At 42.2% G+C, this 25,669-nt stretch overlaps 2 protein-coding genes across 8 annotated transcripts in view; both read left to right on the forward strand.

Moving 5' to 3' along the window:
• Nucleotides 1–18,119, forward strand: part of ZFP2 (ZFP2 zinc finger protein) — a 39,492-nt gene extending 21,373 nt beyond the window's left edge. For 2 of the 3 annotated variants that reach the window (XM_017517119.2, XM_017517117.2), the window contains exons 5-6: nt 485–629; nt 15,836–18,119. In XM_017517119.2, coding sequence (XP_017372608.1) covers nt 626–629; nt 15,836–17,298 — 1,467 coding nt within the window. In that variant the 5' untranslated portion in view covers nt 485–625 and the 3' untranslated portion in view covers nt 17,299–18,119. Of the gene's footprint in view, nt 1–484; nt 630–8,794; nt 8,916–15,835 lie in introns of those variants that run through there. The other variant, XM_037734434.1, reaches the window with a different exon arrangement.
• ZNF454 (zinc finger protein 454) overlaps nt 9,479–25,669 on the forward strand; it is a 51,080-nt gene continuing 34,889 nt past the window's right edge. Inside the window, exon 1 of one of the 5 annotated variants that reach the window (XM_017517116.2) lies at nt 9,479–9,490. The gene's annotated coding sequence lies outside the window, so the exon portion shown is untranslated. Of the gene's footprint in view, nt 9,491–25,027; nt 25,385–25,669 lie in introns of those variants that run through there. The other 4 variants (XM_037734430.1, XM_037734431.1, XM_037734432.1 and 1 more) reach the window with 4 other exon arrangements.

The raw sequence follows: 25,669 nt of genomic DNA on the forward strand, positions 1-25,669 counted from the left end.
GAGCCTTTCTTTTTTTTTTTTTTTAAGTTGGTGTTCTAGTCGCCTGTTGAAGAGGTGCCAGGATCTGTGTGTTTTCTCGTTCGGCTTAAACAGCGGCACTGAGATTCATCACGCTTTTTTTGCCCTGGAATCTACTGTCCTGGTTCCCTGTTCAGTCCCCTTTTTAAACAGACGAATGGGCGATTTCCCGTGGCTCCAATCACCAGCCAAAAGGGCACCCAGACCAGTGTATTTTGTACGAAGAACTGCTGCTCCAGGGCACTGACAAAGCAGCCATGCGGGGCAAAGCAGCGGCGCCGGCCTAAACGGCCATCCTAGATCGATCTCCGGTTTGTTTTTTAACAAGGAAAATACTTGAGTGTATCTAAAAGAGCAGAGAGGTGTACATTGCAGTGGGAGAAACTAAAGATAGGCGAAAGTTGAGGAATGAAAAGGAGCCCATAGAACCTGATGATTTGCAAACTCCAGATCTTGTTCTTTCTAGATTTTCTTGGATATTGCTGCCAGATTAATCTGCCATTTAGTCCTCTCATTGTCCTGTCCAAGCCAAGAGGAGAAAGTATTGACTGAGTGCCGTGCTGGGCTCTTCCCCAGCCAGCATCTCACTTACTTGACACACACATCCATGGGTAAGTACTGCTACGCCTCTTATGGTGGAAGAAATTGGCTCCAAAAGGTGAAATAACATGCCAAAATTTGAACACAGATGTTGTGTTTTGTTGGCTTTTTGCTTCAAGTTTAATGCGAATTCTCACTTTCTTCCCTTGACCTGCTGTGACTTCTTATATCCTAAAGTTTCTAGTTTTAGTAAAACTAGAAAATTCTGTATCCTGGCCTAATTTTCTTTTTAGCATCACTTCTTTTTTCTGTACTAAAGCTTGGTACAGTTGAAAGCTTTGTTAGATTTTTGCTCCTGTTTTATAAAAGATGAGTAGAAACTGCAAATCCAGAAGTGCTGTCCCTGGTGCCAGCATTATCATTGTAAACTGGCTAATGTTAAGAAAAGATAGAAATTATTAGTAATATGGGAAGCAGTGACTTTTAGTCTCTCATCATTGGTAATTAGATTTAAATCATTTGATGATGTTCAGTTATGAAGGAAACAAAAATTAAAAACATGCATAAAGTATTAGAAACCCACTAACAAATATTATGTGTAAAAATACAGTTGGGGATTCTATAATCTTTTTAGCTCTCCAGGAAGCCACCCTAACCATCTCTAAACATGGGACCCCACTGTCTGTGTTTCATATGTGATTTTTTAAAAATTTCAGCCGGGCATGGTGGCTCATTCCTGTAATCCCAGCACTTTGGGAGGCTGAGACAGGTAAAGGTCAGGAGTTCGAGACCTGCCTGGCTAACGTGGTGAAATCCCATCTCTAATAAAAGTACAAAAATTAGCTGGACATGGTAGCATGCACCTGTAATCCCAGCTACTTGGGAGGCTGAGGCGTGTGAATCACTTGAACCTGGGAGGCAGAGGTTGCGGTGAGCCAAGATTGCACCACTGCACTGCAGCCTGGGCAACAAAGCGAGACTCGGTCTCAAAAAAAAAAAAAAATTCAGAGATATACTAGGTAACTACCTCTGTGTATATATATGTGTGTCTGTGTAAATGTATGTGTACATATGTATAGAAACACACAAGGAGAATTTATATACTGTTAGTCTTTATCTACCTGCATGCTCACATGAGCCTCACTGATGTTTAATACATGCACATATCTTTGCTTCCATTACTAGGAAAATTGATCTAAAATACTATAATAAATGTAGGAATATTCAAAAAGTTCATTCTTCCTTAAGTAAGACATACCCACTGCTGCTGCAGAGCCTTAGCACTGGCTGTTACACTGTGTCTGGGAAGCTCTCCCTTAGATAGTCCTATGACTTCCTCTCTTAGTCCCTTAAAGTCTTGGTTTAAATGTCACCTTTTCAGGGAGGCCTTTTCTTATGACCCAGTTTAAAATTGCAGACCTTTCCTCTCACCCATCATGTTCCCTATATGCATTTAAATGCCTTTATTGTTTTTCTATAAGGTATACCACTTAAATACTAAGTATTTTACTTATTGTCTTCCTTTCTTTTGCTGAAATATGTTTCATAAGGGCAGAAATTTTTTCTGTTCATTGCTATATCCTGAGCACCTAGAACAGTACCTGGCTTGATAAGTATTTATTGAATGAATGATTTATCATATTCATAAAACCAGTCTGACTGCTATATAGAGAATGCATTGTAGGGTACAGCAAGAGTTTAAATAGAAAATCCAGACAGATGGGTTTAGAAATAGTCTAGTTGGGTGTTAGGAGAAACTTAACTGTTACACAGGAGATGGAAGAAACATAAAATGAGAAAAGAAATAAATCAACTTACCCTCTCCATCCCACACACCAATACTGTGCAAGCTCCTAGCCTCTGCTATGGCCAGTCATATGTACTAAGGGGTCTGTGACAGACAAGACACCTTGGTCTGGAGACTCTTGTTCATGTCCTGATGAGTATCAACGTTATATAAATCCTATAAGTTAATGAGGAAAGGCAGAAAAAGCATTCCAAACCATTAAGGGAGTATTGAATATCATCTCTCAAAAGTCTTGCTTAGGAAAAAAGGAAAGGCAGAGAGAACTGTATGTTGCTTATTATAAAATTGTAATAATGGTAATGGTAACAGCTAATAATTATTGGATCCTTATTATTTCCAAGCATAATGCTAAGTGCTTTATAAAGTCCTTATTTAATGGGATAGTAAAATTTCAAGGATATGAAACATTGTTTAATCCTGGAAGAGCTACAGTTTCTGATATATAATGCTCAGGTTCCAAGCCCACAATACTTCCATCAATTCTGAGTAAAGCCACCCTAACCATTTTTCATTTTGTAGGTAGACAGTTATATCATCTGGTATTGGCGAGACCGGCTCCCAATAAATCAACATGGGCTTAAGATATCTCAAAGTGATCGAGTGGTCAGTGAAAAAGACAGAGAAGGAAAAAGTTTTCCTTAAAGCTGGGCCCAGGGGAGACACCACATAAAGCTGCTCCGTGGATGTCTGACATTCCCCTGAAAACCTCAGTTTTTTATTGTGCTCTTTCAATGGGGGAGGGGGAGCGAAGTTACGCAAAGTTTCAGTGATAATTATACAAAAAGAATACATTTGCAAAAACTGATGCACAAAAATCACAATGTGGTATTATAAAAGCAGAACAATGTAAAGATAACTTACTAGTGTCAGCATAGAAACCATACACCTTAGCAAGATTGTAGGTTAAACATAAACTTATGATTATCAGCAAGAACATATTGGGCTCACAGCTACGGGGGAACAGTATCTGGCACAGGACAACCAGCCTGATCACAAAAACTGCAAGAGGAGGGGGCCTCCATGCAGGCCTGGAGGAGCAGTGGGAGAAGAAAGACTTTTACATCTTTATCTCAACCACAGAGACAGATGTCCCTCATTCTTCCATTCATAGGTTCTCCATACGGGTTGTATTCCCTTTCCAGGGCCCTAATAAATATGCCTTTCCTGGGAAAGGAATCTAGGTAATAAGCCTCTCCATTACACGTCCGTTCACAGGCTCTCTGCAATGAGAAGCCCATTACACACTGTTGTCTCTCTCTGGTACTCAAGCTACCTGGTTAGTCCCTTTCACAGAGTTCCTGTTTTTAGCAGAACAGTTTGGCAGAGCCAAAGTTACAAGCTGCAGCTCAGCAGAGCCAAAGTTACAAGTTGCAGCTTGGCAGAGCCAACATTATAAGTTTCATCTCAGCATTTCACATTATCCTTCATTTTCTCAAATATAATTGATACAGCAAGTAACAAGCATCACAAAGCAAATAACTCATTTCAGGGAAACCAAATTCAACAAGTTTCTTCTTGTTATTTCAGGTAACTTGGGTTTTGCCAATTCTTCCAGAAGCTTGGGGTTGCTCAGTCATCACAAAGGCGTTCAGAGTATTCCCAGCAATCTGGGAAAAATTAAACTTTCCCCCCATTTCAGTTGTGATATTGGTTACACTTTTGCAATAACATTAAATAGAAGTAGTAATAGTAAGCATCTTTTCCTTGGTTCTCTTTTTAGAGAGAATTCTTCTAGAAAGAATCCATTCCATTGGTGCAATGCTAATATTTTTGTTTTTGAATCAGGAATGGATGAAGGATATCAGTTGAATACTTTGAAGCATCTATCAGGTTGATCATATGACCTATCACCTATTAATATTATAGTAATTTTTAATAGTGAACCATTCTTTATTTTCTGGATAAATCCTTCTTTGTCCTAGTTATACTCTTGATATTTAAGTAATCAGCATTGTTTAAAAACATTGAGAGTTCTGGTTCTGAGATTACATTGACTTAACAGGGTAGTTCTGCTGGTGACAGATTGTCTTAGTTTTCTTTCATATCAGAATGTCTTTATTTCACCTTCATTCCTGAAAGAGTTTTGCTAATATAGAACTTTAGGTTTATAGTTATTTTCTTTTAGCACTTTGAAATAATTAGGCTACTTCCTTCTGGCATCCGTGGTTTGTGATGAGAAATCCAGTTATTCAGATTTTTGCCCCACCACCAAGTAGTGTATTAATTTTCCCTGGCTGCTTTCAAGATTATTTTTTACTTCCATTTTTAGAATTTGATTATGGCTGGGCATGGTGTCTCACACCTGTAATCTCAGCACTTTGGGAGGCGAAGGCAGGCAGATCACTTGAGGCCAGGAGTTTGAGACTGGCCTGGGCAACATGGCAAAACCCCGTCACTGCGAAAAATACAAAAATTAGCTGGGTGTGGTAGCACATGCCTGTAGTCCCAGCTACGTGGGAGGCTGAGAATTGCTTGAACGCAGGAGGTGGAGTGTTGCAGTGAGCCAAGGTTGCACCCTGCACTTCAGCCTGGGTGACAGAGTGGACTCTGTCTCAAAAATAAAGAAAAAAATCATAATCAGATGTTTCTGGGCATGGATTTCTTTGGGTTGACCCTGTACCTATTTGTGGAAGTCTTCTGTCAAATATAAGTTTTTAGCAATGATTTCTTCAAATACTTTTTCAGAACCAAACATTTTCTCCTTCCCTGGGACTCCAGTGAGACAAATATTAGATCTTTTGGTGTTGCCGCATACATCCCTGAGGTGCTCTCCATCTTTATTTTTTCTCAATCCTTTTTCTTTGTGTTGTTCAGCTTGAATCATAATTTCTTTTAATCTGTCTTCAAGTTAATTCTTTCCTGTTTTCACCCTTCTGCTGTTGGACCTATTTAGCAAGATTTACACACACACACACACACACACACACACACACACACATTTATTTATTTATTTATTCATTCATTTGTTTATTTTGATACGAAGTTTCACTCTTGTTGCCCAGGCTGGAGTGCAATGGCACGATCTCGGTTCACTGCCACGTCCCCTTCTTGGGATGTCCCCTTCCTGGGTTCAAGCGATTCTCCTGCCTCAGCCTCCCGAGTAGGTGAGATTACAGGCACCCCCTACCACGCCTGGCTAATTTTTGTATATTTAGTAGAGATGGGGTTTCCCCATGTTGACCAAGCTGGTCTTGAACTCCTGACCTCAGGTGATCCACTTGCCTCAGCCTCCCAAAGTGTTGGGATTACAGGCGTGAGCCACCACATCCAGCCCCAAGATTTCTGTTTTCTAGATTAATAAATAAATGTTTGTATATTAAAAATACTGCATATTTTTCACTTCCAGAATTTCTGCTTAGTTCTTTTTTATATGTTCATTTTCTTTACTGAGATTTTATTTCCATTTCTTTAGAGTGTATTCACTCTTATTTGTTGGAACAAGTAAGGCAGCTGCCTTAAAGTCCTTGCAAGATAATTGTATCATCTCACTTGATGTCTTTTGGTTATCTTTTCCCATGTAAGTTGAAATGTTCCTGGTTCTTTATATTCTCAGTGACTTCAAAAGGTATCATGGACATTTCGAATACTATGTTATAAAACTCTATGCCTTCTTTAAATCCAACAGAAAATGTTGATATTTCTGTTTTAGCAGGCAGTCAACCTGGCTGAGGTCAGACTACAAAGTCCAGCTTCCTTTCTGTGGGTTGTGGTTTTGGTGTCAGTTTAGTTGTCAGAGATTTCACATTGTTGCTTGAATCTTGCTCACATGTGTGTCACTCTGTGGCCAATAAGGAATTTTTTTTCCCATTTATTTATTTTATTGCATTTTAGGTTTTGGGGTACATGTGAAGAACATGCAAAATTGTTGCATAGGAACACACGTGGCAGTGTGATTTGCTGCCTTCCTCCCCATCACCTACATCTGGCATTTCTCCCCTTGCTATCTCTCCCCAGCTTCCCACCCCCCACCCTCCCTCCCCTATTTCCCCCCAACTGACCCCAGTGTGTAGTGCTCCCCTCCCTGTGTCCATGTGTTCTCATTGTTCAACACCCGCCTATGAGTGAGAACATGCGGTGTTTGATCTTCTGCTCTTCTGTCAGTTTGCTGAGAATGATGGTTTCCAGGTTCATCCATGTCCCTACAAAGGACCCAAACTCATCGTTTTTGATGGCTGCATAATATTCCATGGTGTATATGTGCCACATTTTCCCTATCCAGTCTATCGTCGATGGGCATTTGGGTTGGTTCCAGGTCTTTGCTATTGTAAACAGTGCTGCAATGAACATTCGTGTGCACGTGTCCTTATAGTAGAACGATTTGTAATCCTTTGGATATATACCCAGTAATGGGATTGCTGGGTCAAATGGAATTTCTATTTCTATGTCCTTGAGGAATCGCCACACTGTCTTCCACAATGGTTGAACTAATTTACACTCCCACCAACAGTGTAAAAGTGTTCCTATTTCAAACAACTCTATGCACACAAACTAATAAACCTGGAAGAAATGGCCAATAAGGAATTTAAGCAATGGTCCCTCTTATTCTCAAAGTCCATGTATGCTGCTTAGGGGGTCAGATTCATGAATCTGTATCTCACATGTGAGCTCAGGAGTTCTTAAATAACTTCCACGGTCATTTTCTCAAATTCTTCCCTGTCTATGTCCTCAGTAGTTTCAGGTTCCTGTGGCTCTTTTTATTCTTCTGGCTACAATGCAGGGGCTTGTAGTTGCCCCACTCTGCTATGACTTCCAGTGACTGTCCTTATGCAGAACCAAGCATCAGAAGGACAAAGAAAGAGAAGATGAAATGGGGCTTCTCATTATCCTCCTTGGGACCACAGATTCCTTGCTTGGGGAGGAAGGACCCTCTCCTCTTGGTTTTGGGCTCCTATCAGCTCACAGTACCACTGCTGTCGCAGTAGCCACCGGAGGATTGCTTAGGTGCTGGAGTGCAATAAAATGAAGGAAAAGAAAAAAAGTAAGCAATTCCCCCTACTCTCTTTAAGCATTAGAAATCCTTTTTCTGCTCCATGAACAAGCCCTAGAGCTCCTCCTGGAGAACCTCCTCTGCCTTCTCTTGCCTCGGTTCCTGTTTTCAGGCTGCTGAAAGTAAAAGTTTAGTACAGATGGTAGCTGAGGGAAAAAAGGTAAGCTCACCACTGATTCAGTGGTACTTTGGATTTTGGTCTTCCTCCCCAGTTCACCTGCTACTGTTTACTTTTCAGGGCCCTCAAATAATTGCTTCCATACTTCCTGTTCAGGTTTATTAGTGGAAGAGATATGGTGGAATAGGCCTACTCCACCTTATCAGGAAGAGGATCCTTTTCTTAGGATTTAATTTGATCTTCTTTGTCTAACTTCCCAAGCTGGAAACATAGGTCACAGATTATGGGCCATTCTTATTTACTGTAAAAACATTTAAAGCTATAGATTTTCCTCTAAGCATCACTTTAGCTATAACATGTAAAACATTTTCTTAATTCCGCTGTGATTTCTTCTTTGATCTCTTGGAATTTACAAGTTCACTGCTTAATTTTCAAATATGAGGCTTTCCCAAATAGTTGAAATGAAATTTTTTTTTTTTTTTTTGAGATGGAGTCTCACTGTGTCACCCAAGCTGGAGTGCAATGGTGTGGTCTCAGCTCAGTTCAACCTCCACTTCCCGGGTTCAAGTGATTCTCTCACCTCAGCCTCCCGGGTTCAAGCAATTCTCCTGCCTCAGCCTCCTGACTAGCTGGGACTACAGGCATGCACCACCACGCACAGCTAATTTTTGTATTTTTAGTAGAGCCAGGGTTTCATTATGTTGGCCAGACTGGTCTTGAACTCCTGAACTCATGATCTGCCTACCTCAGCCTCTCAAAGTGCTGGGATTACAGGCGTGAGCCACTAGGCCTAGCCTGGAATGTAATTCTTTAGGTGTCTTTTTTTTTTAATTGTAATGTTTTGTGTTTGTGTGTGTACGTGTACAATATACATAAAATTAGCCATGTTAAGTGTACAATTTGGAGGCATTTAAGTACATTCACATTTTTGTGCAACCAGCACCACCAACCATCTCCAGAACTTTTTCATCTTTCCTAATGAAAACTCTATTCCCATTAAACAGTTGCAACCCATTCCCTACTTCCTCCAATCCCTAGTAACCTTTAATTTGCTTTCTGCCTCTATGATTTCGACTACTCTAGATACCTCATATAAGTGGATTCATGTAATATTTGTCCTTTTGTGACTGGCTTATTTCATTTAGCATACTGTCTTCAAGGTTCATCCTTGAAGTGGATTCACCATTTCATTGCCAGTCTTTTTATACCTAAACTAACTTTCTCATTCGTGTTTATTTTTTTGTTCGAATTAAATATTTAAATAATAGTTCAGAAATGGTTTAGGAGTACCGTTATTATTGAGTCTTTCATATTTAAGAGTATGTTTTGCTTTTCTCTACACATGTATGGAGTGCTGACCATGTGGAGTTCTTGAGTCATATCAGTCTTCCCTCAGTTCTGGCAGGCATCCTCTTAGGCCAGTTTTTAAAATCTGTCAGTAATCTGTTTTCTTTCATAAACATCAACTCCTCAGAACTAACTTTTAAGTCTAAATGAAGATATACTGAATCCTATTAAGTTTTCTGTAGTACAAAAGGATGTTTGAGCTTAAAATGCTTAGTATTTTCCAGAATAGCAAAATACTAGAAAATATTAAAATATTAAAACTGTTAAAAAGAACAAAATACTTCCTTTGGTACTATTTAACCAAAACCTGTATACTATTCTAAGCCCTTTATAAATGTCAACTAACTTTTGTGCTTATATCAACACTATGAGATAGGTACCACTTAACAAATTTGGACACGAGAGCACAGAGAGGTTAAGAAACCTACCTAAGGTCACACAGCTAATAGTGGTGGAGCTCCGGAGTTCGTTTCGAGTTCATTAATGCCGAAGTCCAAAGTCTCATCTTAGTGGTATCATAACCACTGTGCCCTACTGCTTCTCTTTTTAGTTAATAATGACAAAGACAAAAAAAACAAAAACAAAAACAAAAACAAAAAAAACAGGCCAGGTGCAGTGGCTCATGCCTATAATCCCAGCACTTTGGGAGGCCAAGGCGGGTGGATCACCTGAGGTCAGGAGTTCGAGACCAGCCTGGCCAACATGGTGAAACCCCATCTCTACTAAAAAGACAAAATTAGCCAGGCATGGTGGTGCATGCCTGTGGTCCCTGTAATCCCAGCTACTCAGGAGACTGAGGCAGGAGAATTGCCTGAACCTGAGATGTGGAGGTTGCAGTCAGCCTTGATTGCACCACTGTGCTCCAGCCTGGGCGACAAGAGCGAAACTCCATCTCAAAAAAAAAAAAAAAAAAGCAGATATCCAGTTACCAGAATCCAGATCAAGAAACAGAACATTGCTTGCTTTGTGTGCATCTCCTTATTTACATACTCTTACCTCTATTCATGATGTAACCATTATTCTGACTTTTGTGATACTTCTTTTCCCTCTCTTTATAGTATTGCCATTTGTCATTGAATCTCTAAACAATATGTTTAGTTTTGGTCTGTTTTAAAACTTTATCTAAATTGAATGTTACTACACACACACACACACACACACACACACACACACGTACTTATGTGCCTTTGCTTATTTATATTGATATGTGTAGCTTTAGTTTATTAATGTTCACTGTTGTCAGTTATTCCATTATATAAACACTTGACAATTTTGTTATCCATTTTTTGACAAGAGGCATTTGTGTTGTTTCCAATTTTTACTGTTACACACAATGCTGTGTAAAGAATCATGAATTCTCATACTGTTGCAAGGTAGAGCTACCTAAGTATAGGTACCTAGTAGTGGACTTGCTAAATCAGCCAGTGTGCTTGTTCTAGGTTGCACTAAACTATTTTTCAAATGCTTGAATCAAATTGCATTTCCACCAGCAAGATATAGAAGTTTCCATTATTGAATCTTTCCAAAAGCTATCAGTTTGAATTTTAACATTTTGTTATTTGGGTGGATGTGGTCATGGTATCTTGTTGCAGCTTTAATCTGCTTTCCACTGGTTACTGTTGAGATTGGGCATCTTTACTTATGTTTACAGACCATTCAGCCTTCTTTTTCTTAAGTGCTCATTCCAGTCTTTTGCCCATTTTTCCTAGTGGCCTTGGTGTTTCATAAACATTATTTTCCAAGTTTCCATTCTAGTTTTTTGTGGGTCATGTGTTGCAAATATCTTCTTTCAGTAGGTAGTTTCTATTTTTTTAGCTTTTATTTTCAGAGATAGGGTCTTGCTGTGTCTCCCAGGCTAGAGTGCAGTGGCACTATCATGGCTCACTGCAGACTTGAACTCCTGGGCTCAAGCAATCCTCATACCGCAGCCTCCGAGTAGCTGAGACTACAGATGTGTACCACCATGACCTGCTAATTTTTTAATTATTTGTAGAGATGGGCTTTTACTGTGTTGCCCTGGGTGATCCAGAATTCCTGGTCTCAAGAAATCTTCACACATCAACCTCCTAAAGTGCTGGGATTACAGGCATGAGCCACTGCACTCAGTTTTTTATCTTTACGATGTTTTTTGATGACTAGAAGCACTTAATTATTCTCCCAACGTTTTTTTCTTTCTTTTGGTCTTTATACTTCTTTTTTTGTCTCACACTCCTGTTTTTATTATTTTTAAAATTTATTTCTTGAACCTCTACATAGTTTCCAAACTTAGTATTTTCTGTGTATAATTTATCTTTGAATAGAAGCAGTTCTATCTGAACTTTGTATCTGTCTAATAGTGTGAATGGATTCTCCTTTGCTTGTTATGTTGTTTAATAACATCTTAAATGTTCCCAAAGGACTTGAGTTGACTGGCTGACCCCCATGCAGAGGTGGGGCAACAGGCAACTGCAAACTCACACATCACCTGCTGGTATTTTCATACTCAGTTTGACAGGTCCTCTGTTTGGGGTTACTTGGTGGTATGTGTTCTGGAGGTGGAGGCTGCTTGACTTCCTTCCCACTTTTTCTCTTTTCATGTAAGCAGGTCAGGTCAGAAGAAAGAGGCCTGGTAAATGCATATTTCTTGCTTCACAGGAAAGCCTGTACCCATAAGCCTTTGGTTTATTTTTTCAGTATTTATCTCTACTCTGTTGACTTTGATCAGCAATCAGAAAGCTGATTCTCAAGTTGCAGTTCCAGTCCTCTAGCTCTTATTTTGTCTGGGTTAAGAAATAGGATCTGAGAAAACAGTAGTCTGAGTAGCTACAAAGTCCTTTTCCAGCCTCCTCTCAGACAGTGGATATTTAGGAAATGGTAGGATCCTTTAGGACTGTCTTATCCCCATGAATAAATTACAGCCTGCTTAAAGTTTAAGGGGAAGAAACGTCTAGATTGTCATCCTCCCTTAAGAGTTTAAGTTTCATGTATGTTCTGGTACTTTATGTTCCAGAGGAGTGTATTCCCAAAGGGTAGTTTACATACTGTATTAGTCTGTTCTCACATTGCTATAAAAAATACCTGAGACTAGGTTATTTATTTATTTATTTAGAGATGGAGTTTCACTCTTGTCGCCCATGCTGGAGTGCAATCTCAGCTCACTGCAACCTCTGCCTCCTGGGTTCAAGTGATTCTCCTGCCTCATCCTCCTTTTAGCTGGGAATACAGGTGCACACCATCTTGCCCGGCTAATTTTTTTTTGTATTTTTTTTAGTAGGGATGGGATTTCGCCATGTTGGCCAGGCTGGTCTTGAACTGACCTCAGGTAATCCACCCACCTCAGCCTCCCAAAGAGCTGGGATTACAGGTGTGAGCCACCATGCCCAGCCAAGACTGGGTAATTTGTAAGAAAAGAGGTTTAATTAGCTTATGGTTCTACAGGCTGTACAGGAAGCAATAGTGCCAGCATCTCCTTCTGGGGAAGCCTCAGGAGGCTTACAATCATAGTGGAGGGCAAAAGGGGAGCAGACACATCAAATGGCAAAACCAGGAGCAAAAGAGAGTGGCAGGGGGAGGTGCTACATACTTTTAAATGGCCAGATCTCATGAAAACTCATGCATGATTGGGAGGACAGTACCAAGAGGGATTGTGCTAAACTATTTATTAGAAACTGCTCCCATGAGCCAATCACCTCCTGCCAGGCCCCACCTCCAACACTGGGGATTATGTTCCAATATGAGATTTGGGTGGGGACATGCATCCAAATGATATCATTTCACCTCTGGCCCCTTCCAAATCTTATATCTTTCTCACGTTTCAAAATACAATCTTGCCTTTCCAATAATCCCTAAAGTCTTAACTTGTTTCAGCATTAACTCAAAAGTCCAAAGTCTCATCTTAGACAACGCAAGTCCCTTCTACCTATTAGCCTATAAAATAAAAAACAAGTTAGTTACCTCTAAGATATACTGAGGGTATAGGCATTGGGTAAACTCTCCTGTTCTAAAAGGGAGAAATCTGCCAAAAGAAAGGGGTTGTAGGCCCCATGAAAGTCCAAAAACTATCAGAGCAGTCATTAAATCTTAAAGCTTCAAAATTATTTTCTTTGACTCTGTATCTCATATCCAGGGCACTCTGCTGCAAGGGGTGGATTCCCAAGGCCTTGGGCAGATCTACCCCCATGGCTTTGCAGGGTTCAGTCCTGGCAGTGCTCTCATGGGTTGTAGTTGAATGTCTCTGGCTTTTCCACATGCAGGGTGCAAGCTGCCAGTGAATCTTACATTCTGGAGTCTGGAGGGTGTTGGCCCTCTTCTCACAGGTCCACTAGGCAGTGCCTCAGTGGGGATTCTGCATGGGGCTCCAACTCCACATTTCTCCTCTGCACTGCCCTATTATAGGTTCTCTGTGTGGCTTCTGCCCCTGCAGCAGGATTCTACCTGGACACTTAGGCTTTTCTGTACATCCTTTGGAATCTAGATGGAGGTTCCCAAGCCTTAACTCTTGTATCGTGTATACCCACAGGCTTTAACACCATATCAAAGCTGCCAAGGCTTACATCTTGCACCTTCTGAAATAGCAGTTTGAGCTGTAACCTGGCCCTTTTCAGCCATGGCTGGATCTGGAGTGGCTGGAATGCGGAGAGCAGTGTCTCAAGGCTGTGCAGGGCAGCTGGGCCCTGGGCCTGTCCTAGGAAACCATTCATTCCTCCTAGGCTTCTGAGGGAGGGGCTACTGTGAAGGTCTCCGAAATGCCTTTGAGGCCTTTTCCCCATTGTCTTGACTTATTAGCACTTGGCTCCTTTTTACTTATGTAAATTTCTACAGCCTGCTTGAATTCCTTCCCTGAAAATTGGCTTTTCTTTTCTACCACATGGCCAGGCTGCAAATTTTCCAAACTTATTCCCTTTTAAATGTCAGTTCTGGCCGGGCGCAGTGGCTCAAGCCTGTAATCCCAGCACTTTGGGAGGCCGAGGTGGGTGGATCACGAGGTCAAGAGATTGAGACCATCCTGGTCAACATGGTGAAACCTCGTCTCTACTAAAAAAAAAAAATACAAAAAATTAGCTGGGCATGGTGGTGTGTGCCTGTAATCCCAGCTACTCAGGAGGCTGAGGCAGGAGAATTGCCTGAACCCAGGAGGCGGAGGTTGCGGTGAGCCGAGATCGTGCCATTGCACTCCAGCCTGGGTAACATGAGTGAAACTCTGTCTCAAAAAAAAAAAAAAAAAAAAAAAAAAAAGTCAGTTCCAGTTTTAAGTCATTCCTTTGTTCTCACATCTGAGCATAGGGTGTTAGAAGCAGCCAACCCATCTCTTGCGTGCTTTGCTGCTTAGAATTTTTGTCCACCAGATACCCTAAATCACCACTCTCAAAGTTCAAAGTTCCACAGATCTCTAGGGCAGTGGCACAATGCAGCCAAGTTCTTTAATAAGGCATAGGTAAAGTACCCTTAGCTGCAATTCCCGGTAAGTTCCTTATTTCCATCTGAGACCTTAACCGAGACCTAACTGTCCATATCACTATCAGCATTTTGGTCACAAACATTTAGCCAGTCTCTAAGATGTTCCAAATTGTCCCTTGTCTTCCTATCTTCTTCTGAGTCTTCCAAACTCTTACAACCTCTGCCTGTTATTCCAAAGTCACCTCCACATTTTCAGGTATCTTTATAGAAATTCCCCACTTCCCGGGACCAATTTTCTGTATTAGTCAATTCTCATGTTGCTATAAGGAAATACCTCAGACTGAGTAACTTATAAGAAAAGAGGTTTAATTGGCTCACAGTTCCTACACAAGAAGCATAGTCCCCGCATTTGTTTCTGGGGAGGCCTAAAGAGGCTTACAATCATGGCAGTAGATGAGGGGGGAACAGGCACATCAAATGGCAAAAGCAAGAGCAAGAAAGAGTGAGGATGGAGGTGTTACACATTTGTAAACAACCAGATCTCACAGGAACTCACTTATGATAGGGAAGACAGTACCAAGGGAGATAGTGCTAAACCATTCATAAGAAACCACTCTCATGATCCAATCGCCTCCCATAAGGCCCCACTTCCAACACTGGGGATTTAATTTCAGTATGAAATGTGGGTGGAGACACACATCCAAACTATACCATATACATTATCTTATTTACTTCCTATCATTTTTTTTTTTTAACAGAGTGTCACTCTGTCGCCCAGGCTAGAGTGCAGTGCCACTCTCTCAGCTCACTGCAACCTCTGCCTCCTGGGTTCAAGTCATCTTCCCACCTCAGCCTCCCAAGTAGCTAACACTACAAACACCCACCACCATGCCCAGCAAATTTTTATATTTTTAGCAGAGATGGGGTTCCACCATGTTGGCCAGGCTGGCCTTGAACTCCTGACCTCAAGTGATCTGCCTACCTTGGCCTCCCAAAATGCTGGGATTATGGGCATAAGCCACCATGCCCAGCCCTGACCATATTTCTTAATCCTCATTTTATATCTGTGAGACTAGGACCCAGTGAGACAAGTAACTAGTTAAGATGGTGTTAAGGCAGGATGTGAATCCATGTTTGTCTGACTTTGGGTCAGCAATTTTTACACTGTGTCACACTGTAATGTTTTAGGAAGATTAATTAGGTGTAGAATTCTAGGTGGCCTTGTAGGAGAGAAGAAACTGCCGGTAGGAATACTAGGTACAGTGTGCAGAGTTTCCTGATCTGCCTCTCCCAATCCCAGCTCTTCTGCATATCTTCCCTTAGTTCCACCATCATTATGTAGCCTACTCCAGTGGTCAGTGCCTTCACTGTCCATCCCCCCTAAATAGGCTCACTGTATTCTCTGCTTACCCAGTACATCTTCCATCCCCTGCTTTCAGTTCCCCTATTTTCTATGGACCAGTTCACTGTTCCTTCTCTCCCTTCCTATTTTTCTGCCTAATTTGGGGTACATCTTTGAAAGCTCTCAAATGTGCTCAAGTTATTTTAGTTTGATAGTTTAATTCTCATTCCCACCTTATACAGTTTCCAGTCTCCCAGCATAGAAACCAATGTGCATTTGAATTTTTGTTTTTTTTTTCAGACTCGGAGACAAGACTTGAAACCAAAGAGCCAACTCCAAAGCCCAACATTACTGAAGATTTATGCCACGGGGTAATAATGGAAAGGGAAGGTATCTGGCATTCTACTGTAGGAGAAACCTGGGAACCTGATAATTGGTTAGAGGGACAACAGGATAGTCATCTGAGCCAAGTGGCAGTTACCCATAAGGAAACCTTCACTGAGAAGAGAGTATGTGGAGGTAATGAATTTGAAAGATGTTCCAGTAAGGGTTCAATCCTTGATACACAACAAAGCATTCCTACAGTTAAAAGGCTCCATAATTGTAATTCACATGGAGAAGATGCCAAACAAAATTCAGAGTTAATTAAAACTCAAAGAATGTTTGTGGGAAAGAAAGTCTATGAATGTAATGAGTGCAGCAAAACCTTCAGCCAGAGCTCATCCCTTCTTAAGCACCAGAGGATTCATACTGGAGAGAAACCCTATAAGTGTAATGTATGTGGGAAACACTTCATTGATCGCTCCTCCCTTACTGTTCATCAAAGAATTCATACTGGAGAGAAACCCTATAAATGTAATGAATGTGGAAAAGCCTTTAGTCAGAGCATGAATCTTACTGTCCATCAGCGAACTCACACTGGAGAGAAACCCTATTGGTGTAAAGAGTGTGGCAAAGCCTTCCGTAAGAATTCATCTCTTATTCAACATGAAAGGATTCATACTGGAGAGAAACCCTACAAATGTAATGAGTGTGGGAAAGCTTTTACCCAAAGCATGAATTTGACAGTCCATCAGAGAACTCATACAGGAGAAAAACCCTATGAATGTAATGAATGTGGAAAAGCCTTCAGTCAAAGCATGCATCTTATTGTACATCAGAGAAGCCATACTGGAGAAAAACCCTATGAGTGTAGTCAATGTGGAAAAGCCTTTAGTAAGAGCTCAACTCTTACCCTACACCAGCGAAACCACACTGGAGAAAAACCCTACAAATGTAACAAATGCGGGAAATCCTTTAGCCAAAGTACGTACCTTATAGAACATCAGAGACTTCATTCTGGAGTAAAACCTTTTGAGTGTAATCAGTGTGGAAAAGCTTTCAGTAAGAATTCATCTCTTACTCAACATCGGAGAATTCACACTGGAGAGAAACCTTATGAGTGTATGGTATGTGGAAAACATTTCACTGGAAGATCATCCCTTACCGTGCATCAGGTTATTCACACTGGAGAGAAACCTTATGAGTGCAATGAATGTGGAAAGGCTTTCAGCCAGAGTGCTTACCTTATTGAACATCAAAGAATTCATACTGGTGAGAAACCCTATGAATGTGATCAGTGTGGAAAAGCCTTCATTAAGAATTCATCCCTTACAGTGCATCAGAGAACTCATACAGGAGAGAAACCCTATCAGTGTAATGAATGTGGAAAAGCCTTCAGCCGGAGTACAAACCTTACACGACATCAAAGAACTCATACATGAGGAATGTTTTCACTGGCCTCTACATCATGATTAACTCTTGAATAATAAGCATGTAAGACATACAATGTACAAACCTAATAAATGTAATTACTGTAGGAATCTTTCAGTTGAAATATAACATACCATATCAGATAATACAGAGCACTGCAGAGAAATCATCTAAAAGTAAAGAAGTCTTGATTCAGAAAGTATAACTTATTTTAATATCAGAAGTTTTAAGTAGCTAATATAAGCAGTAAAGACTCATGCTGAAGATAGGTTGCTATATCATACTGCAGATTCTTTGGCCATCAAAGACTTCATACTGGAAAGAAAAATGAGTGTTTAACTGGACAGCCCAGAGACCTGGGATGTAGTCCTAATCTGCCACTGTCTTAGACAAATCACCTACTTCCACCAGGTGATGGTTCTTTATTTGGTATATGAATGATGTTGGAGATAGAAGTCTTGTAGGATCTCTGTTAGCTCTAAAATGCTACAAACCTATAAATATAATGAATGCTGGGAAATCTTTTTTCTTTTATGATTTCAAGCTGTCTGTATGCTGTCTAGATGCTCCTGTTCCACAGTCTGGTTTCCTTGGATGTTTTTGTCAAAATTCCTTTACAAATTCCTGGCACCCTTCCATGTTCCTAGTCTTTCCCCGCACTGTTCTTTTGTCCCTTAACTACAGGCTGGTTTCCATTAAATAATGAAATAAGTCTGCACATCTTAGTGCAATAGCATGCTATTTAGAGTTCTCAATTAATAGTTATTAAACTGTTGTTAAATGATCACTTAGAAAATAACATAGTCCTATAATTACAAAAGAATCACATACATATCTTTGTGTCATATTTTGGCTATCAACATGGAAAGGAAAGACAGAGGGACTGAACACGAATAGACGTAGCCATCTGACCTATTAACAAAATGTTGAGGCTACGCATTGCGGCTCATGCCTGTAATCCCAGCACTTTGGGAGGCTGAGGCAGTATGATTGCTTGAGTTCCGGAGTTGAAGACCAGCCTGGGCAACATAGCGAGACCTTGTCTCTACAAAAATATTTTGTAAATATTAACCAGGCATGGTGACACATATCTGTAGTACCAGCTACCGGGAGGCTGAGGTGAGAGAACAGCTTGAACCCAGGAGCTTGAGGCTGCAGTGAGCAGTGATTGTACCACTGCACTCCAGTCTGGGCAACAGAACAAGACAGTGTCTCAAAACAAACAAACAAAAAAAACCAAAAACACTGCAACTCAAAAACATATTCAGAATGGGAGATTTTATAAATCTATAGTTATTACGGTAGTTAAGATAGTTTTGTTTATTTCACACACTTTACCAAGTCCTAAATATGTGTTAGACATTATTAGAAAATCAAAATGAGTAAAATACATTATTTGGTTTATAAGGGTTAAACTAAGAAAGTGGTGGTATAAGGCTGGGTGCGGTGGTTCATGCCTGTAATCCCAGCACTTTGGGAGGCCAAGGTGAGTGGATCACAAGGTCAAGAGATTGAGACCATCTTGGCCAACATGGTGAAACCCTGTTTGTACTAAAAATGCAAAAATTAGCTGAGCATGGTGGTGCTTGCCTGTAGTCCCAGCTACTTAGGAGGCTGAGGCAGGAGAATCACTTGAACCTTGGAGGTGGAGGTTGCAGTGAGCCAAGTGCAGCCACTGCACTCCAGCCTGGTGACAGAGTGAGACTGTGTCTCAAAAAAAAAAAAGAAAGAAAGAAAGAAAGAAAGAAAGAAAGAGGCAGTTGGCTATATGATGGAAGAGGAGAGGGAACAAAGCAGAATCTAGGAAATTTGGTAACTGACTAAATGTGCCAATTGAATGAGAAGGAAGCATCTAGGATTACTTGGATTTCTTATTTTGGTACATAAAGTTGCTACAGTTAAAAACATAGCTGCCCAATTTGAACATTTCCATGAGTCTGGAACATCCAAGAAGGGAAGAGTCCTGGTAGGCAGCAGAGTAAATGATAAAGGTGATAGTGGGAGGACTGTCATTGATGGGGTAGCTGATGAAAAGAAGAATTAATAGAAGCTAAGTAGAATAAACAGCCAAAAGAAAATAGAAAAGTCAGAAGTTGGTGCCACAAAAGTAAAAAGATGCTTTAACACGGGGATAGGAATAGTTAATACTGTCAAATGCTATGGAGGGTAAAGTAAAATAAAAATAGAATTATGTCCTTTTGTTTTAGCTATCAATTTAAGATGGCTTAAAATCTCTTTTAGTAGGTTGAAGAGTGAGTTAAATGTTAAAAAGAACTTAGCAGCCTTACTGAAGTAGGAGAGACTCAGAAAGATAACTAGAGGGAGGCAGGGGCTTGGAGCATATCAGAAGAGCTGTGGGCTACAAACAATGGAAAGCCCAGTACACGATGGTATAAGCAAATAGATGGGGTGGCTGTCACTGGCTCACATGTAAAACAATTCAGTGTCTTGAGTTTAATGGAGTTTCCATCATGGTTACATCATGATGGCCATAGCATCAAATAAACTATCTGCATTCAAGGCAGGAGGGAAGGAGGGGGAGCACCTCCCTGATCAACATCAGTGCCTTTGATCAGGAGAGTTTTTCCCAGAAGCCACTCAGTAGACTCCTGCTTACATCTTATTGACCACAGCTATATTGTATGGCCACCCCTAGCACAAGGAAGGCTGGGGAAAGAAGTATTTAACCCTGCCAGCCTCTATAGACGAGGCAGGTACAAAAAAGGTGGGGTTGAGGATGGTGTTGATTTAGCCAGCCAACATCTGCCAGGATGTGTTTGTATGATTTAAGGTAGGATTGAGTGTGTTCATAACTAAGAAGAGGTGTGGAAGAGTGAAGGTACAGAAAGGAGGGAACATGCAGCTCAAAGTGGGAAAATAAGATCTGGAACACGGGTAGAGGCTGTAGGGATCTCTTTCAACAGGAGGAAGGAAACTTTCTACTGGGAGAGATGAGAATCCAAAAACGATGGGTACAGAAGATGTCTGTAGATAGCAATGGAGGAAGTTTCTGTGAACTCTTAACTGTTTGAACCTTCAGCAATCCAGTGTCTCTGGACTATGTGACCTCTTAGGGTTAATATTTTACCAATTTTGAGACATTGCATCCATCCTAGGCTTCAAAACCCTTCATTTCTCCCTTTTTATCTTGTCCTGTGCTTGCCTTTTGAGCCTTTATTTTGCTGCTGTCTTTATCATTTCCATCAATTTCTACCCATTTCTTTTGTCTGCCTCCTTTCTTCCCCTCTAGCTCTATCTCTTGAGATGATGTGGGGAACAAGAAAAAAAAATCTGAAGGGAAAGGAGGAGATTGTGTAGAAGAGAGAGATTATTAAAAATCTAAGTTCCTGAGGATAAGGCTAGTTTGATGTTTTATTCCCCCTTCTTTTCCTTTTCTAACTCCAGTGGTTTGTATTTGAGTATAGGCAAGGAGACCCAGGATCTGCATGCTGAGTTGAGAATTGTATGGAAGGAGGTGGGGGCAGGAGAGTGGAGAAGCTTAGTGTCAATGATTTGCCCCATCCTCTTCAAGCCTCCAGACTTAGGGGAAGGGTGCTGTTTATTTGTGAAACAATAATAATCTGGACCAAATGGGTTTCTTTCGTGGAATTTTAAAATTAGGACAGAGGCACTTGGATGTTAGAAGATGAAAGCACCAGATATGAGAGCTGATGCTGACATCTTGGGTCATGTGCAAATATTGTAAGCAAAGGAATCCAACCAACTGGGAGGAGGACTAGGAGTATACGGGTCTAGGAGAGAGGACCTTTGTTACCATATCCTGAGTTAAACCCAAGCCCTTCAGTGTCCATTCTCGGGTAGAACTTAAGTTTCAGTAATATTGAGGATTTGCTGGTAATTAAAGCAGTATAGCCAGAGTTTGCAGCAACTGAGAATCACCAGCAACCAAGGACATGTGTATGCTCTCGCCCTGTCTCTGTTCCCCCACCCCTCACCACTGCTACCACCCCCACATGGGCTCTGTTACTGCTTTGTCCATCCCCTCACTGGTGGTTGGATTCCTTGGCTTACAATTAAATTTGCACATTACCCAAGATGTCAGCATTAGCTCTCATATCTAGTGACCTTTCACCTTCTTTCTAACACCCAAGTGTCTCTGTCCTAATTGTAAAATTCCATGAAAGAAACCCATTGGTCCAGATCATCCGTTTAAGACAAGCCTCACAAATCACCTTTTCTGGCTAAGGATCCATCCAGTCAGTTGGTGGGAGGAGGAATGCCACGTGATCACTGTCCATGCAGACAGGCCTGTGTGCAGCAAACTATGACAGATATGACCAGTATGTCATGAGATATTTACAGAGCACCTACTCAGTAGTTGCTGGTGATTTAGAGCTCAGGAGTTCACAAGGAGCTCATGGTAGGGAAATCTGAAATAAACCAGGAGTTAGGATGCACTAGGGTGACTTTGAAGGTGGTTAAGAAATACAGCACCCTCTGGAACTAGAGAATTGGGTGAACAAGGTATTTTCTCTACGGCTGGGTCAGCATTCAAAAGACTCAAATAGGGCCATTACCTCCACTTGAGCTCTGTGAAATGGGCCTCTGGGCATTTAAAGAGGTTACCAATCAGGGTTCTCTGACTAATAGAGGTGGAGCTGCAGAATATGGTGCCAGTACCCCCTCCTAGAGAGTGCATAGCTTTGAACTGCCTCTGGCTCCTGAAAAAATATCACAACAGATCTCGAGGAGAAGGGCCTCTGAAAAATTTATGAATGCTTAGTACTTAATTGAGGTAGGTTACTTTCCTGCCTATATACACATTGGCATTATCTGATTCCTGCCTGTGGTCAAGAGACTTATAAGTGATTGGCCTGTGCTGGATGTTATTGTGACAAGGATGAGTAAGACCTTGTACCTACTTAGTGTAGTTTATTCATGCAACTAACATTTATTGAGCCCCTAGCATAAGTCAGCTTCTATGAATTCCAGGGTAAATGACGCCTGATCTCTGCTGTCAAGTAGTTCCTAGCACATAGTGCTATGGGAATGAACTAGCTGGGTGAATAGAAGATGGGGAGGAAATGAAAACGTGTAGGAAGAATAAGAATAATGGCAAGAGAGGCTAAGAGAGCATAGTATACAGGAAATTCTCAGAGGTGTATGACTTGAGCACGGAGTGGAAGTCAAGAAGCAGGAAGAAATGAGGTTAAAGGAAGATCTTATTACATCATGCTGCAATGGTCCCAACAGGGCTCAGCAAATGAATACCAGGAATTACTAGCAAGTAGCCACTGTCCTGGGGAAGAGTAAACAGACTAGTGATGCAGGGCTTGGTCAAATGTAAGTGTTCATTTGCATATACATAGTTAATAGAACAGAAGGGAAAGGGATTCTCCAGACCACATTTTAACCTCCTTTCTCTGAGGAGACTGGATCCTAATGAGAATTCTTGACAGAAGCGGGGGCTTCCTCATTCAATGCTCAGAACAATATAGTGGGTGAGTTCTGGCTGAAGCCAAAGGGTGTGTCAGGCTTCGTGTTAGAGGCTTCACTGCTTCTTTTCATCTTGAATAGTTTTGTGTTTTTTTTTTTTTTTAGTTGCTTGTGGAAGGGCACCTGTTAGATACGCCTAATAAACTACAGCATCTCCAGGACAAATGGGTCAGATAAATGAAGGTTTCATTACTTTTTTCAGTTCTGGAAGACTTGGGCCTTTGTATGTCAGTTCTTTGCCATCCAGGTGACAAATAATAAGAGCACTTTTGAACCTTTCCTCCAACAACAGAAGGACTCCTGGTTCCAAGGACATGGGTCTTTGAGCAAGGCACTTAATAGATCACTGTCTTGGTTTTCTCATTTATTAATAGGGCAAACCTCACTTTTTGGTTTCATTAAATAATGTAAAGTGCTTATAAAAGTGCCCAACATGTAGTTAGTGCTCAATACATATTATCATTCTCACATTCCTCAAACAATAATATTCAAACTCCTTAGCATGGCACCCAGAACCCTTCATTATCTTAGAATCATTAGGGTCTCAAAGCAATTGCCTTGTAGAAAAGTTATATAATTGTGGGAGGCTACTTGTAATTGTGGACAGCTGTCATTGCCTCCTCAATGGTTTCCCTGTATCCCCTCTAGCCCCATCACTATCTGCCCTCCTTGAAGCTGACCAGTGATTCTATCGAAATGTGCCATGTCACTCTTTCGAATCTAATAATTTCCAGGCACACAGAATAAATCCAAATTTCCTTCAAGGCCTGTAGTTACCCCTGCAACAGCATCTCTCACTCTTCCTTGTTCACTAGGCCCTCGCCAGTCATACGGACCTTGCTGAGCCTGGAGTTCACCAAGAACACTTCTCTCTGGACAGCATTTCTGTTCCCTCCCTTTAGAAGGCAGGTTACCCATACATTCACTTCTTTTCTTCCCTCACTGTATTCAAATCTCTGCTCAGATGTTACCTCCTCAAAGGTAACTTCCAAAAATGCTATTTGAAATCACTCCCCTAACCCCTAACAGTAGTGTTATCAATACCTGATAAATATTTTCTACTTGTTTGACCCTTCCTCTAGTACAATTAAAACTCCATGCATGCAGGGTTTTCACAGCTATTTCTCCAGCCCTTCGGCTTGGGTTCTCACTCTCTAGGGCCCAGTTTGAGGGACCTGGAGTCACAGGTGGGACAGAAGTGGTGTTTGTATGCCTAAGGGCTTGGGAGGGGAGAGAGAAGGGTTACCAGTGATATTCACAAACCATCCTCCCCCTCCCCCGCCGCTTTGCCAGGTCCCCCGGAACTGCCATAGAGGCTGCGCAGCGGCTGCCCCTGGCCTTATCGAACACTTGACACAAAGTGTCTATAGAATGAAATCTTCAATAAAACTCCAAGCAGAATGCTGTAGTCAGTGACACTGCTTCCTAAAAGGGGGCCAACAATTCCATATGTGACAAACCTCAGGTCACATGCTTGATTCTTTCTTCACCAACAAAGTCAAAACCCTCTCATCTTTCTTTCCTGAGCTCCATGCAAATTACCTATTCAAAAGCAACTAAGTATCTCCAGTTAGATATTCTTAGGCATCATCTCATCCTCGCCAGTCTCAACAAAAATAAATACCACCTTCCAAATACCACCCAGCTGTCCAGGATGGAGACTTCCTGGCATCCAGGCTCCTTCCTTTCCCTCGTCCGCACCTCTGAAAGACCCCAAGCACGAAGCGTTCTGCCTCCCGAAAATTGCAGGGGGCCGTCAGCTGGGTTCCAGCCACCATGGGCTCTGTCCTGAGGCGCTGCGCAGGACATCCCTGCCCGACAACTTCGTCCTCCCCGCACCGTACACTAGTTAACGGCTGTGGCGTCTCCACCCCAGCACGCACTGGCCCGCCAGCGGGTCCAGGCTGGATTCCAGTGTCGGGCGCTTGTCCGGCCCAGGCGCAATCCTGCTGCCTTCCAGGCCTCGGCGCGGTCCCCGTCAGGAACGCGCCCAGTCGCCTCCTATTCGGTCTTCCAGACCTTCCCGATCCTCTCTCGTCAGTGATCGGGCGTCACTCCCCTGGACTAACCTCCCTTGTCCCATCGTCAGCTTTTCGCTGGTCTGCTTCTTCCTGGGCCTTACTGCAAGACACAGACATAGTTCTAAAGCGAACAGAACTGAACCGATTCTGTATGTGGTAAGCGCGCCGGCGGCGACGCGGAGGGGCCTCTGGGAAAGGTAGTTTCCGCGCCCAAAGCGCCGGGGGCGGGGCCCTGTTCGCGCAGGCGCAAAGCAGCACTGTCTCCGCGGATTCTCCCTGCGGAAGTGGAGTCTGGAAGGCCGAGCTGCCGCAGCTCTGAGACTTGTGGGAATTCGGCCCAACGGTTCCCAGGGCAACGCGCAAGCGCAGTTCAGTTTCCAGCTGCAGCCTCCAGTTCATTGTGTTCTGACTGCGATGTGGCGCTTGCGATCTCTCGCCGCCGGCAGAGGCTCCTGGAAGAGCGACACGGGGGTGACCAGGCACGGTGGTCAAAGACGCAGAGGGAGAGCGGTAGTGGTCCTGAGGTGGTCTGGGGAGAAGGGCGGAGGGAAAGCCGAGGAGGTGCGGGTCGTGGTCCATTCTGGAGGACGCTGATCGAATGCCCCAAACTTCCTGGAATGTATGTCTGAGATTTGATCCCAAACAGACAGAGGGAGGACAGCCAGGGGTGGTCATCCTGGGGTTAGGGTCGAGTCTGTGAGTGCCTGTGGAGGAGATGGGGCCAGGGTCTCTGGCATGTGTCTTGGAGCGGACTCCGAGAAGCCCAATAATTCCGCTCAGGTGATAGATACAGCCTGGCGTGGTTCCGAGTCCTGCGCCAGGAACTTACCAAGGCCGGAGGCAGCCGCTGCGCGGCCCCTGCAGCAGCCCCGGGGGGACCTGGTGAAGCGGCAAGGGCGGGAGG

This window comes from Cebus imitator, unplaced genomic scaffold (genome assembly GCF_001604975.1).
Source record: "Cebus imitator isolate Cc_AM_T3 unplaced genomic scaffold, Cebus_imitator-1.0 Scaffold618, whole genome shotgun sequence".
Taxonomy (NCBI): Eukaryota; Metazoa; Chordata; class Mammalia; order Primates; family Cebidae; genus Cebus; species Cebus imitator.